Raw genomic sequence first — 14,625 nt, forward strand, 5'->3', positions numbered from 1 at the left:
TGCTACGAGCTTCGAAAGACCCCTTTGCTGGCCCCGCCTAGGGCTCACTCCATCAGGGCGGTGGCAGCATCAACAGCTTTCTTCAAGGGCATCGCGTTAAAAGACATCTGTAGAGCGGTGACCTGGTCATCCTACGACACCTTCGCCAAGCATTAAGCCCTACATCGGGTATTCGAGGAGGATACCCGTCTGTTGACAGCAGTCCTCTCGGGGGCAAGCTGCACATGAATCGATTACCCACCTCCTTACTTGGGTTACTGCTGGGTAGTCACCTATTGCGGAGCACCCACGGGAACCACTTGAAGAAGAAAGAGAAGTTACTCACCTGTAGTAACGATGGTTCTTTGAGATGTGTCCCCATGGGTGCTCCACCACCTGCCCATCCTCCCCGCTTCGGATCTCTGTCTGGTGTTTTTCAGGAGCATCTGAGGTGGTTGGTCAAAGAACTGGCAGGGACCGGATCGCGCACATGGCCGGGGGCGTGCAGGGGAGTGGTGCGTGTCAGCGCATGCGCGATCCAACGGAAACTGCTAGAAGAGTTCCGATCTGTGGCACCGGGCGAGCCCGACACCTATTGTGGAGCACCCACGGGGACACATCTCAAAGAACCATCGTTACTACAAGTGAGTAACTTCTCTTTTTTGGGGCCACGCCCCAAACTTAACCCATAGGCTCTTGGGTGGGGCTGAAGATGGCTCAGCAGTAGCCAGCAGCTAGTTGGGGAATTAGCAGTGCACCAGCAACAGCTGATGCAGCAGATGACTTCCCTGCTACAACCCCAAACGCTTGAGGAGCCGCCAGCTCCTGCACCGGTGCCAATCCTGCTTGCAAAGATGGGCCCAGGGGACGACCCAGAGACATTCTTGGAGACGTTTGAGCGTGTGGCCACCGTAGCCCAGTGAGCCTGCGGGCAGTGGGCAGCCATCTTGGCACCTTACTTGACAGGGGTTTCCCAGACTGCATATCGGGCACTGGACACTATAGCTGCTCAGGACTATGCTCAGGTCAAGGCCGCAATCCTGGATGTTCTGGATATCTCAGAAGAGACTTTTTGCCAGCACTTCTGTGGCAAAGTATGGCCCACCCAGAGCTCAACCCTGCCCCATAGCTCAGAAGCTGTGGGATGCCTGCTGGAGATGGCTGAAGCCCCAAACAAAATCTGGGATGCAGGTAGCCAAGCAGATCCTGCATGAACAGTTCACGCAGATTCTGTCCTCTGGGGGAAGGGAGTGGGTGACAAAGAACCATCTGGAAGATATGATTGCAACCATCCAGTTGATGGAGAATTATCTAGTGGCAAAGTCCCCAGGGATGACTCCCTCTCTAGGCCCCAGGTCAGGCAGATGCATGTCAGTGCAAGTGAAGAAAGGGGACCAGCCCACCAGCTCCTCCATAGGGAACCTAGCCGCTCCTTGGACAAGGTACCAGTGACTCCACTTACATGCCAGCCTGGCGATTGTGTTCCCCATCCATCCCCGCCAGGGCCCCCTCGAGGAGGCCCCCTGAATGCCACCCCAGAACAGGACTCCTGCTTCATATGCGGGGACGTTGTGCACTGGTCCCAAGACTGCCCATACATTAGAATACAACTTTGGGAAGCTCTGGTCCCCACAGACATGGGTGCACCCCCAAGGCTGTGCCAAGCTGACCATCCCCATGTATGTCAATGGGACAGGCAGTTGGGTTGATTGACTCAGGGTGTGCCCAGACCCTGGTTTGACAAACACTCGTGCCTGACTTAGGGTCCTCTCAACACACCATCAGGCTGTAGTGCATCCATGGGGATGTGAAGGCCTATCCCTGCACCCATGTAACCTTTTGGGTGGGAAGGCACGAAGAACCAGTAATGGTTGGCCGGGCCCCAGCCCTGGCCTATCTGGTGATACTGTGTAGAGAGTGGGGACATTTTCAAGAATTACTAGCAGAATTTGGGAAGCCTTCAGCTTGGGAACAGCAACCCCATCCATTAAGCACGGTAAAAGAGGGACCGCAACTCTTGCTGGAGTAGGGGAAGTGGTGGACCCAGGGCAAGGGACTTCCCAAGGGCCAGCACCGTCCCAGGTGGGCCTGGATCCCCATCAGCTGGAGAGGGAGCTGCCCCCACTGCCTGAATCCACAGTCCTCGCACAACCCTCGGACTTTGTGAGGGAACAGCAGATGGAAGAGATGCTGAGCTGACCATACGATCAGGTGACAGTAGTGAATGGGGAGACCGGAGCCCATCCAGCAGGACTGTTCCCCCATTTTGAAATCCAGGGAGACTGTCTCTACTGCGTAGAGAAGGACCCAGAGACGGGAGAAGTGCACCATCAGCTCCTGGTTCCCTGACCATACCAGAGAGGGGTCATGTGGCTTGCCCATGCCATCCCCATGGCAGCACCCGTAGGAAGAGACAAGACTCTGGCTAGGATCCTGGCCTGCTTCTTTTGGCCCGGGATCCACAGAGAGGTTGCAGACTTATGTGCCTCTTGCCCAGAATGCCAGCTCACAGCAACCCGGTCCGTGGAGAAGGCCCCATTAGTTCCCCTCCCGCTCGTGAGTGTACCCGTTGAGCGGGTTGGTGTTGATATAGTCAGCCCCCTGGAGAAGAGTGCAGCTGGATACCAGTTCATCCTCGTTGTCATTCATTATGTAACCCAGTACCTGGAAGCCGTACCACTATGCTCCACTAGGTTCGACGGGGGCAGGGGAGCAAAGCCTGCAGGTAAGCGGAGAGCATGGATACCTGGGAGATGAACTTGAAATGGGGGAGAGAGTATGGGGTACACTGGGAGAGTAAAAAGAGGGCCAGGGCAAAACTGGGAGGCAAGACCAAATCAATGTCTGAGATGCCTATATACAAATGCAAGAAGTATGGGAAATAAACAAGAATAATTGGAAGTACTAATGAATGAATACAACTATATCGTTGGCATCACAGAAACTTGGTGGGATAATACTCATGATTGGAATGTTGGTATTGAAGGGTGCAGCCTGCTTAGGAAGGACAGACAGGGAAAGAAGGGAGGAGGTGTTGCCTTGTATATTACAAATGTACACACTTGGACAGAGGTGGAGATGGACGTAGGAGATGGACGGGTTGAAAGTCTCTGGCTTAGACTCAGAGGAGTAAAAAACAAGGATGAGGTCCTACTAGGAGTCTACTACAGGCCCCCTAGCCAGGTGGAAGAGGTGGATGAGGCTTTCTTTAAACAGCTAACAAAATCATCCAATGCCCAGAATTTGGTGGTGATGGGGAACTTCAACTATCCAGGTATATGTTGGGAAACTAGTACAGCAGGGGACAGACTGTCCAATAAATTCTTGGATTGCATTGCAGACAACTTTTTATTCCAAAAGGTTGAAAAAGCTACCGGGGGGAAGCTGTTCTAGATTTAATTTTAACAAATAGGGAGGAAATTATTGAGAATTTGAAAGTGGAAGGATGCTTGGGTGAAAGTGATCATGAAATCACAGAGTTCACAATTCTAAGGAAGGGTAGAAGGGAAAACAGTACAATAGAGATAATGGATTTCAGGAAGGCAGATTTTGGTAAACTCAGACAGCTGGTAGGTAAGGTCCCATGGGAAGCTAAACTGAGGGGAAAAACGGCTGAGGAGAGTTGGCAGTTTTTCAAAGGGACATTATTAAGGGCCCAAAAGCAAGCTATCCTGCTGCGTAGGAAAGACAGAAAACATGGCAAAAGACTGCGTTGGCTTAACCAGGAGATCTTGCATGATCTCAAAATAAAAAAGGAATCGTATAAGAAATGGAAACTAGGACAAATTACAAAGGACGAATATAGGCAAACAACACGAGCATGCAGGAGCAAGATTAGAAAGGCTAAGGCACAAAATGAGCTCAAACTAGCTACAAGCATAAAGGGAAACAAGAAGGCTTTTTACAAATACATTGGTAACAAGAGGAACACCAAGGAGAGGGTAGGGCCATTGGTCAGTGAGGAGGGAGAAACCGTAACAGGGAATTTGGAAATGGCAGAGATACTTAATGATTTCTTTGTTTCGGTCTTCACAGAGAAATCTGAAGGAATGCCTGACATAGAGAATGCTAGTGAAAAAGGGGTAGGTTTAGAAGTTGAAATAAGAAAAGAACAAATTAAAATTTACTTAGAAAAATTAGATGTCTGCAAATCACCAGGGCCTGATGAAATGCATCCTAGAATCCTCAAGGAGCTGATAGAAGAGGTATCTGAGCCTTTAGCAATCATTTTTGGAAAATTGTGGGAGACAGGAGAGATTCCAGAAGACTGGAAAAGGGCAAATATAGTACCCATTTATAAAAAGGGGAACAAGAATAACCCGGGAAACTACAGGCCAGTCAGCTTAACTTCTGTGCCAGGAAAGATAACGGAGCAGGTAATTAAAGAAATCATCTGCAAGCATTTGGAAGGTGGTAAGGTGATAGAGAACAGCCAGCATGGTTTTGTTAAAAACAGATCATGTCAAACCAATCTAATAGCTTTCTTTGATAGAATAACGAGCCTTGTGGATAAGGGAGGAGCGGTGGATGTGGTATACCTAGACTTCAATAAAGCATTTGACACAGTCTCACATAATACACTTATCAATAAACTACACAAATACAACTTAGATGGGGCTACTATAAGGTGGGTGAACAACTGGCTGGATAACCGTACCCAGAGAGTAGTTATTAATGGTTTTCAATCCTGCTGGAAAAGTATAACTAGTGGGGTTCCACAGGGGTCTGTTTTAGGACTGCTTCTGTTCAATATCTTCATTAACGATTTAGATATTGACATAGAAAGTACACTTATTAAGTTTGCAGATGATACCAAGCTGGGAGGGGTTGCAACTTCTTTGGAGGATAGGGTCATAATTCAAAAGGATCTGGATAAACTGGAGAAATGGGCTGAGGTAAACAGGATGAAGCTTAATAAGGACAAATGCAAAGTGCTCCACTTAGGAAGGAACAATCAGTGTCACACATGCAGAATGGGAAAGGACTGCCTAGGAATGAGTACAGCAGAAAGGGATCTAGGTAGGGGTTATAGTGGACCACAAGCTAAATGAGTCAACAGTGTGATGCTGTTGCAAAAAAAGCAAACATGATTCTAGGATGCATTAACAGGTGTGTTGTGAACAAGACACAAGAAGTCATTCTCCCGCTCTACTCTGCGCTGGTTAGGCCTCAGCTCGAGTGTTGTGTCCAGTTTTGGGCACTGCAGTTCAGGAAGGATGTGGAGAAATTGGAGAGGGTCCAGAGGAGAGCAACGAGAATGATCAAAGGTCTAGAGAACATGACCTATGAAGAAAGGCTGAAAGAATTGGGCTTATTTAGTTTGGAAAAGAGAAGATTGAGGGGGGACATCATAGCAGTTTTCAGGTATCTAAAAGGGTGTCATAAGGCAGAGGGAGGGAATTTGTTCTTCCTTGCCTCTGAGGATAGAACAAGAGGCAATGGACTTAAATTGCAGCAGGGGAGGTTCAGGTTGGACATTAGGAAAAAGTTCCTAACTGTCAGGGTGATCAAACACTGGAACAAATTGCCAAGGGAGGTGGTAGAATCTCCATCACTGGAGATATTTAAGAAGAGGTTAGATTGATGGCTTTCAGGGATGGTCTAGAAAGTGCTTGGTCCTGCCATGAGGGCAGGGGGCTGGACTCGATGGCCTCTCGAGGTCCCTTCCAGTCCTACTCTTCTATGATTCTGTGAGTGCCAAGAGGGTGGCAATGGAGCTTGTGAGTGTCTTTGTCCAGGTCAGGATCCCCTAGGGGGATCCTAACAGATCAAGGGACAAACTTTATGTCCCAAACAGTGTAACAACTGTGCTGGCTGCTAAAAATCAAAACACTCCAGGCGTCCATCTACCACCCCCAAACCGACGGACTAGTAGAGCGCTTCAGTTGGACGTTGAAGGCAATGCTCTCCAAGTTTGTGCTGATAGACGCACGTCAGTGGGACCAGCCCCTCCCAGCCCTCATGTTTGCAGTTCGGGAGGTGCCCCAGGCCTCCACAGGGTTTTCACCCTTTGAACTCCTGTATGGAAGGCAGCCACAGGGGATTCTAGACCTAGTAAGGGAGATATGAGAGGAACAGCCCCCCCAAAGCAGTAATGTTGTGCAATATGTGCTCAACCTACAAGAGAGGCTGGAATCTCTGGGTACATTTGCCCAAGAGAACCTCCTCCAAGCACAGCAGGCCCAGGAGGCAACTTATAACAAACAAGTAAGACTCCGTGAGTTCCAACTAGGGGATCTAGTACTACTACTACTAAGTATGGACTCCAAACTCCTCACCTGTTGGCAGGGGCCTTATGAGATTGTTCAGCAAGTGGGCCCAGTGAACTATGAGGTGGACCAACCAGGTAAGCATAAGGGGCAACAGACCTACCACATAAATCTCTTAAAGCCCAGGAAGGGTTACTAATTACCCCCTGCCCACCAGATCCAAAACTGGGGCCCCAGGCAGCAGAGGTGGAAAACCCAGGGGAGGTCCAGATTGGGTCCAACCTTACCCCCAAACAGAGGCTTCAGGCGCAGGAGCTGGTTGCCAAGTTCTCCTCAGTCTTTTCAGCAAAACCTGGTCAAACTCACGTGGTTGTCCACCACATTCAGATCAAACCGGGGGTTAAGATCAGGGAGACGCCCCGGCCCCTTCTCCAGAAGCTGAGAGAGGTGGTGAAACAAGAACTGCAGTCAGTGCTGGCACTGGGGGTAATTGGGGAATCTTTCAGCGAATGGAAAAGCCCAATAGTCCTAGTCCCCAAGTCAGATGGGAGCACCTGGTTTTGCATCGCCTTCTGGAAGTTGAATGCGGTGTCCAAATTTGATGCTTACCCAATGCCCCGGGTAGATGAGCTGCTCAGTCGGCTTGGGGAAGCAGAGTACATCACTACCCTTGACTTCACAAAGGGCTACTGGCAAATCCCCCTCACACCTGAATCTAAGGAGAAGACGGCTTTGTTCACTCCCTTTGGACTCTTCCGATTTCCAGACCATACCCTTCGGGCTGCATGGTGCTCCAGCTACATTCCAGTGCCTAATGGACTGGATTCTGCGTTCCCATAGCCAATACACCACAGCATATTTGAACGATATAGCCGCGATTGGCAAACCCAACTACAACATGTGACGGACATATTGCAGTCCCTCCAGGAAGCGGCCCTGACAGCGAACCCAGCAAAATGTCACCTTGGAAGGGATGAGACCACCTACTCGATTTACACCTTGCGGAATGGCATGGCATGCGTTCTAGTGGGGAAGGTCCAAGCCCTCCAGCAGTACGCCCCTCCATCTTTTAAAAGACAGGTACGCCAGTTCCTGGGATTAGCAGGGTATTACGGCCGCTTCGTCCTAGGCTTCTCCTCCATTGCTGCCCCTCTTACCAACCTCCTCAAAAAGGAGGTTCCTAACTGCATCCCATGGACTCCAGCTTGAGGAAGCTTTCCAAGCACGAAAGACCCAGCTCTGCCAAGAACCTGTCCTGTACAGCCCCGACTTCTCAAAGGAGATCCTGCTACAGACTGATGCCTCGGACGTTGGAGCGGTAGCTGTACTCTCCGAAGTTGTGGGAGGCGAGGAACACCCAATTCTTTATATCAGCCAGAAGCTCTTCCCAAGGGAGAAGGCCTACTCGGTAATAGAGAGGGAGACACTAGCAGTAAAATGGGCTGTGGACTCACTCTGATATTACCTCCTGGGCAGACACTTTACCCTCATCACTGACCACGCCCCCTGCGCTGGCTACAGGTGATGAAGGAGACAAACCCCAGAGTCATGAGGTGGTACCTCTCCCTCCAACCCTCCTCCTTCCAGATCCAGCATCGTGCAAATGCAGACTTTTTCTCCAGGGCAGAAGGAACACAGTTGGGGAAGTGGCAGATGCCTATGGGGGTCTTGAGGTGGGGGGGATGTGTGAGAGGGTGAGAGCAAGGCCAGGCAGTGCAGGGTTTAAACAGGGCCTATTAGCCCAATCAGCCCAACCCCAGTTCACCTGCAAACAGTGTCAGGCCTGGAGGAGTATAAAGGGAGGGAAGCCAGCCCAGTTTGGTGCTGACCAGCCTAGAGGTAGGAGCTGGCTCTGAGGCAGCAGGCCACAAGCCAGAGCTGCCACCTGGTCGGCCACTGGAGGGCGCAGCCCAGGACCCTTCCCCAGACACTGAGGGAAGTGGGGAGCCCTCCCCCCCCAGGGAACCCCTCTCCTGCTAAAGGGGGGAACTAGATTCTTGGGGCCACGCCCCAAACTTAACCCATAGACTCTTGCGTTTGGCTGAAGACCCACACAACAGGCCCTGGCTGGGGACCTAGCCACTAGGCCAAGTGGGAACTGCTCACAGAAGGTTAAAGCCTTAGTTTTGGAGTGACTCACTTTTTGAAGGGAATTAATCTCTTTCCACGCTCCTCCGCCACCCAAGTGATTCCATGGACATTGACATGCGGTGTCCCCAGACATAAGTACCTAGCACTGGTGAAAACAGCTTTGTGTGTTCATTTGCTCTTGTTGCTTTTTCTTAGATCTGTACTGATATCCGCCTTCTGGCCAACCTCAAGGAGATAGAAGAGCCCTTTGAGAGAGAACAGATTGGTATGTGGTAGCAGACATAATTGGTGCTAATGAGGAGTCCTATGGCATCTTAAAAATTAATAGGTTTATTTGAGCATAAGCATTCCATGTATAAAAAATACTTCAACAGATGCATGGAGTGCAAATCACAGAGATAGGGACATACGTATATGTATCAGCATATTAAAAGAAGGGAGTTACTTATCAAGTGTAGGGCCAGTATTAACAGGGCCAGTTCAGTCAGTGTGTCTCCCAGCAGTTGATGAGGAGGTATGAATACCAAGAAAGGGAAAATTACATTTGTATTGAGAGAACCATTCTAAGTCCTTATTTGGTTCTAATTTTTTAGTGATGCCTGTTCCAATTAGCTTATCTGTTCATTTGCCTTGGTGAGCTCCATCTGAGCAACAGTAGTCATGTCAGTGGCATAAATTGCTTTTCATTTAAAAGTTGAATTTTTTAAATCCGTTTGTGCCTGCAGGTCCTTAGGTGTTTTAATGATATATTAATAAACAGAATTGCCATTGTGCCCAAATAAGTCAAAGTGCAGAAATAATAATGCCATGGTTCCTCACCCCAGCACTAAGGGCCTGATTCTGAGAGATACAGAGTACTCTCTGCACCCATTAAAGTTAATTGGCTTGGCCTTGCTGTCCTGTTTATATGAATAAATTTGAAGAGTAAAACCAGGCTGGAGCCTTGCACCAAAAGAGGTCCCTCATGTAGTTCTGACATATAGAGGGAAGGCGAGAGAATTCCAGAGTTCGGAAGTTGTGTGACTGGGCCTCCTGAGTTACAAGCTGGTGCTGAGGATGAGTCAGCATTTTTCATCCTCACTCACTTCAGTTACCTCAGCCATAGGGCAGCAACAGGCTTTTAAAATATTAAACCCCAACACTACCAGTCACTGTTGCTGCAGGTTACTGATTTTCATGGGTAGATTGACAAACAGACATGCAACATATAGCACACTATAGTAGCTCAGCCTCATTTCTTTCTTTTATACAGATAAAAAGTTCTTGTAGAGTTAGGCGTTAAGGCCCCCACTTTCTCCTTTGAACGTACAGGTGCAGTTCTGGTTTTGGGAATGGTTTCCAAAAGACCTGCATATATGATGCATGTTACTATACCTAAATTGGACCCAGAATATTATATGGAGCTATGCATCTCATAGAGTTGAAAGGGACCTCAGGAGGTCATTGAGTCCAGTCCCCTGCCCCTTTTGGTAGGGCCAAGCGCCATCCCTGACAGATGTTTTTGTTTTTTTTTAAATCTAGTTGCCCCAGACCTCTAAAGGGCCTCCTCAAAGATTGAGCTCATAACCCTGGGTTTAGTGGGTCATTGCTCAAATCACTAAGCTAGCCCTCCTCCACAAGGTAGGTGCGGTCCTATCTTCTATTGGAACAACTTCTGTTGGCAAGCAAGACAAGCTTGGAGAGCTCAGTTTAAGCTTGAAAACTTGTGTGTCTCACCACCAGAAGTTGGTCCAATAAAAGATATTACCTCACCCACCCTGTCGCTTTGCATAGTATGAATCAGACTGAAAAATGAGCAGTGGATTTTTTTTATTCTTGAGGAGGCCAGTATTTTGATCTCTCCTCTTCTGTGTGTTTTATGTCCTGCTCTGTTTTTATCATCCTCTCTTTTACCATGCCCCTCTCTGATTTTTTTTTTTTTTTCCTTGCCATCAGGTTCCAGCGCCATGCCTTACAAGAGGAATCCAATGCGTTCAGAGCGCTGCTGCAGCCTAGCTCGCCACCTGATGACTCTGGTCCTGAATCCACTCCACACAGCCTCTGTGCAGTGGTTTGAACGCACTTTGGACGACAGTGCTAACAGGTCCATCCACGTCCTCCAGAGCTAGCCAGGGAGAGGATGGAGAGCAAGGAAACCCTAGTTATATGATAAAATAAAGGGAGAGGTTGACTTTAGAGGACTAAAACTGGTTTGGGGTACATATTCTGCTCTCACTCAATGCACAGCTAAAAAAGTGTTTGTAGGGAACAGCACATTGAAAAATAGTATATTCTAATTGTCAGTTTTTACCCCTCAGTTCTGAATCTCATTCTGGTAGACGCCACTTTACAAAAAGTAACTGTAAACTGGTTTCTGTCCTTGAGTGAAACAGTAATCAATGTTTTACACAGTAAAAATCCTCTGAAAAAGAAAATAGCTGTACGGGGGAAAGGTAACACAGCGGTTGTCTTGTCCTGGCCTGTCCCAGCAGCAGGTGCTGCAGACTGCTCTAGCTTCCCCAGTTCTGGCCTATCGCACCAGGAAGTGCCTATAAGGAATAGTTCAGGCTGTTGGGAGGCAGGTTGCCATCTAGAGACTGGTGACCACTACCTTAGCATCTGCACACCTATCAGTTGATTGTGATGTCTAGTGATTCAACAGGGCTGCTGCTAAGCCAGGCTTCGGAGTCCCTGCCTGCTCTGTCCCCATGCTGCTCCCAGAAGTGGCCAGCAAGGCCCCACATCTATGCCTGGAGAAGTGTAGAGGGGGGACAGGATGGCAGGAGTCTGTGTAAGCACTGCTGCCACAGCTCCAATTGGCCCAGAATAGGGAATTGTGCCCAGTGGGAGCTGAGGAGTGGTGCCAGCAGAGGGGCAGTGCATGGCATGGCGCCACATGCCCTGCCCCGCCCCTGCCTCCCCCCAGGGCCAGAAGGGTGTGTTGCTCCCTTCTGGGAGTGGTGTGGGGCTGGGGCAGGCAGGAAACCTGCTTTAGCCTCACTGCACCACCAACCAGCAACAGCCCACAGTACGTGTTGCCCAAAGAGAGACCACAGCCAATGCCACCTCACGGATTCAGCACCCCATACTCCTTCCTGCAGTCCAACACTGTACCCCAGCCCAGTTCACCCTCCTGCACCCAAACTCTCTCCTACAGCTTGCATTCCACACCCACTCCTGCACCCCAACTGCCTGCCCCAGGCTCAGCCGAGTCCCGTCCCACACTGCAAACTCCTTGGCCCCAGCCCAGAGCCCACACCCCTATCAACCCTGTGCCCCAAACCAGTGAAAATGTGTGGGGTGTTGGGGAGAGTGAGCAATAATGAGGGATGGAGAGAGCAGGACAAGGCTTGGGAGAAGGGTGGGGTAGATCCTGGATTGCCCTCAAATTCAAAAAATAAGTGATCTTTGGCATTAAAAAGGTTGGAGACCACTGTGCAAGGGGATGTTAGGCTGCCACAGCCTTTTTTTGCTAACCCAAACACCTTTTTTACATCTGATTTCCAGGCGTGTGTGTTTGGCAGAGGCTTTCCTCACAGCTGACATCATACTGAGCACACTGCAGAATATCTCTGAAGGACTTGTGGTGTACCCCAAGGTAAGTTAACTGACTTACATGCAGCATTGCATCCCCATTAGCACTGCTGTCCCTGCAGAAGAAGCCATTCCACTCAGAGCATTGTATTGTTACCTGCTGTCTCAGGGTATATTCCTAAGAACTGCTGAGGCAACCTGTCTAGTTTCTCACCATGGCACTTTTCTTTGCGATACAAAATCCAGAGGGCTTGTGAAAAAATTAGAATGCAACAAACTTAAAATAGATAAAAGAACTAACTTGAACTTGCTGCCATGGTGTATTGTTGACACAGGTCTCTTATTAAGATTCAAGAGTGTAGGCAATTACATGGGTGTGACTGTCACCTGCAGTAACACTAGCTAGCATAAAATTTCAACATTTCAATCTTACTATGTTTATTTCTGGATTGCCTTGGGAAAATGTGTTACTTTGTTTTGTTTTTTCACTGTTATGAAATTTGGGGTATCCTACAGCAGGAATATGGCAGGAAATACCTAACCATATCTACAGACTCTCCACTCCAGTGAGGTAGTGTCTGTTTCTTTTTGGCTTTTTAGGTGATTGAGAGGCGGATCCGGCAGGAGCTGCCCTTTATGGCCACAGAAAATATCATTGTGGCCATGGTGAAAGCAGGGGGCAATCGCCAGGTATGTATATAGTTGGGAGGGTCTGATGCTCACTGTCTAGTACAACTCCTGCTTAAAACAGGGTAGAGATTTCACCACCTCCCTAGGCAACTCATTCCAGTGATTCATCACCCTCCTAGTGAAATAGTTTTTATCATGTCCAAACTATACTTCCCGCTCTGCAACTTGAGACCACTGCTCCTTTGTTAGCTGCCACCACTGAGAACAGCCTGGCTCCCTCCTCTTTAGAACCTTCCTGCGGGCAGTTAAGGGATGCTATCAAATCCTGCCCCTGCCTTCTTTTCTGTAGACTAAATAGGCCTCTCCTCATAAGTCATGTGCCACAGTTCCCTAGTCTTTTTTGTTGCCCTCTGCTGGACTCTCTTTAGTTTGTCCACATGCTTTGTGCAGTGGGGGCCCCAAAACTGGATGCCAAATAGAGGGGAACAATTACTTTCCTTGATCTGCTGGCAATGCTACTACTTAGTGCAGTCCAATATGATGTTACCTTTCTTGGCAACAAAGGCAAACTGTTAACTCATATCCAGCTTCTTGTCCATTGTAATCTCCAGTCCTTTTCCATAGAGCTGCCATTTAGCTAGGCACTCCCCAGCCTGTATCAGTGCATGGGATTCTTCTGTCCTAAGCGCAGGACTCTGCATTTGTCCTTGTCAGACCTCATCAGATTTCTTCTGGGCTAACCCCCAGGAGGCACAGGCTCTTTTTGCAGACGCTACAGCCTGACACTGGGTTTCCTCGGTTTGGAGACTGGATGGCCTATTGTTTTATGTTCAGGGAAGTCTCTTAAAGGGAATCCTTATGGACATTACCTTCTCCAATGCCTGGTCCTGTGTGATTTTTTTTTTTTTCCTTGGGGTGAGAATGGCTATTTGGGGCTCTTGCTTTTTTCCAAATAAATCTTAACAGACTTTGTTCTCCCTGCTCACTAAGATGGACAGGTGTTCCCCTTCCCCCTTTCGCTTTCCAAACTTGTGAATGTTTGGTGTGTTAAATGCTGACAACGTACCCTGCACCTCAGGGGCAATTAGTGGTGGATAAGGAATTATTGTGTGCCCAGCTTATAAAATGCTTTGGGAAGACTCATGATTTGCCAGTCACAAACCATGGATGGGTTAGAGTTACAAAAAGTATTACACAGCAAACTCCAAGTGCATCACCAAGGAAGACCTTGAGGTAGTGGAAATAGTTCCAGCATCTTACTTTGTCAGTGTTGTGTAATTAAACCAGGGCTATATTTGTAATTCATGCTTTTTACATCAGGGAAATTAAGGGATGCACTGCGCAGCACGTGCATGTTCATACTGTGCTGCAGTGATATGGTGATAGGCCTCAAATAGCTATGATACAAACTTCAGCTGTTTCACTCCTGTGCTGTGTAATACAACAGCCTCTGCCCTCCAGGCACCATTGAGTCAGCTGGCTCCAGGTACGCGGTCAGTAACTTGATGATGATCTCATCCCCCAGGATTGCCATGAGAAGATACGCATTCTTTCCCAGCAAGCAGCTGCTGTTGTGAAACAGGAAGGGGGGGATAATGACCTCATTGCTCGTATTCGTGCTGACCCCTACTTCAGCCCTATCCAGGAACAACTGGAGAGCCTCTTGGAGCCTACCTCCTTCACTGGACGTGCTTCGCAGCAGGTGAAGTTGCAGAAAATGAATTAAGGTGTTATGGGCTACGTCTATACTAGCCCAAAACTTCAAAATGGTCATGCAAATGGCCATTTCGAATTTTACTAATGAAGCGCTGAAATACATATTCAGCATCTCATTAGCATGCCAGCAGCCATGGCACTTTGAAATTGCAGCAGCTTGGTGCCGCACGGCTCATCCAGACGGGGCTCCTTTTCGAAAGGACCCCGGCAACTTCGAAATCCCCATATTCCTATGGAGTGTCATGCCCTAAATTATCCAAACCACATCCCTTTGCGTCTGAGATGATCCACTTTGTGTATTTGTGCCCTTTCCACTACAGTTTTCGGTCTCTGCCCACTCCTCTAAAGTTAGGGTGGGGAAAACTTTCTTTGGTCAGGGTCCACTAACACACAGAAAAATCAGTTGGGGACCACGCACAAGTGAGGAGCACTTAAAAAGCCCTCACTGACTCAGCTGAAAAGCTCCAACCCCCCATTGCCCGAAAAA

At 48.6% G+C, this 14,625-nt stretch overlaps 1 protein-coding gene across 1 annotated transcript in view; it reads left to right on the forward strand.

The window, feature by feature from the left end:
• The window catches only part of ADSL (adenylosuccinate lyase), a 58,320-nt gene that overhangs the window by 43,101 nt on the left and 594 nt on the right, over positions 1–14,625 (forward strand). Inside the window, exons 8-12 of the mRNA XM_075009526.1 lie at positions 8,475–8,544; positions 10,215–10,362; positions 11,766–11,856; positions 12,393–12,482; positions 13,948–14,124. Of these exons, the coding sequence (XP_074865627.1) occupies positions 8,475–8,544; positions 10,215–10,362; positions 11,766–11,856; positions 12,393–12,482; positions 13,948–14,124 (576 nt within the window). The remainder of the gene's footprint in view (positions 1–8,474; positions 8,545–10,214; positions 10,363–11,765; positions 11,857–12,392; positions 12,483–13,947; positions 14,125–14,625) is intronic.

The sequence above is a fragment of the Carettochelys insculpta genome, chromosome 1, assembly GCF_033958435.1.
Source record: "Carettochelys insculpta isolate YL-2023 chromosome 1, ASM3395843v1, whole genome shotgun sequence".
In the NCBI taxonomy this organism is placed as follows: Eukaryota; Metazoa; Chordata; order Testudines; family Carettochelyidae; genus Carettochelys; species Carettochelys insculpta.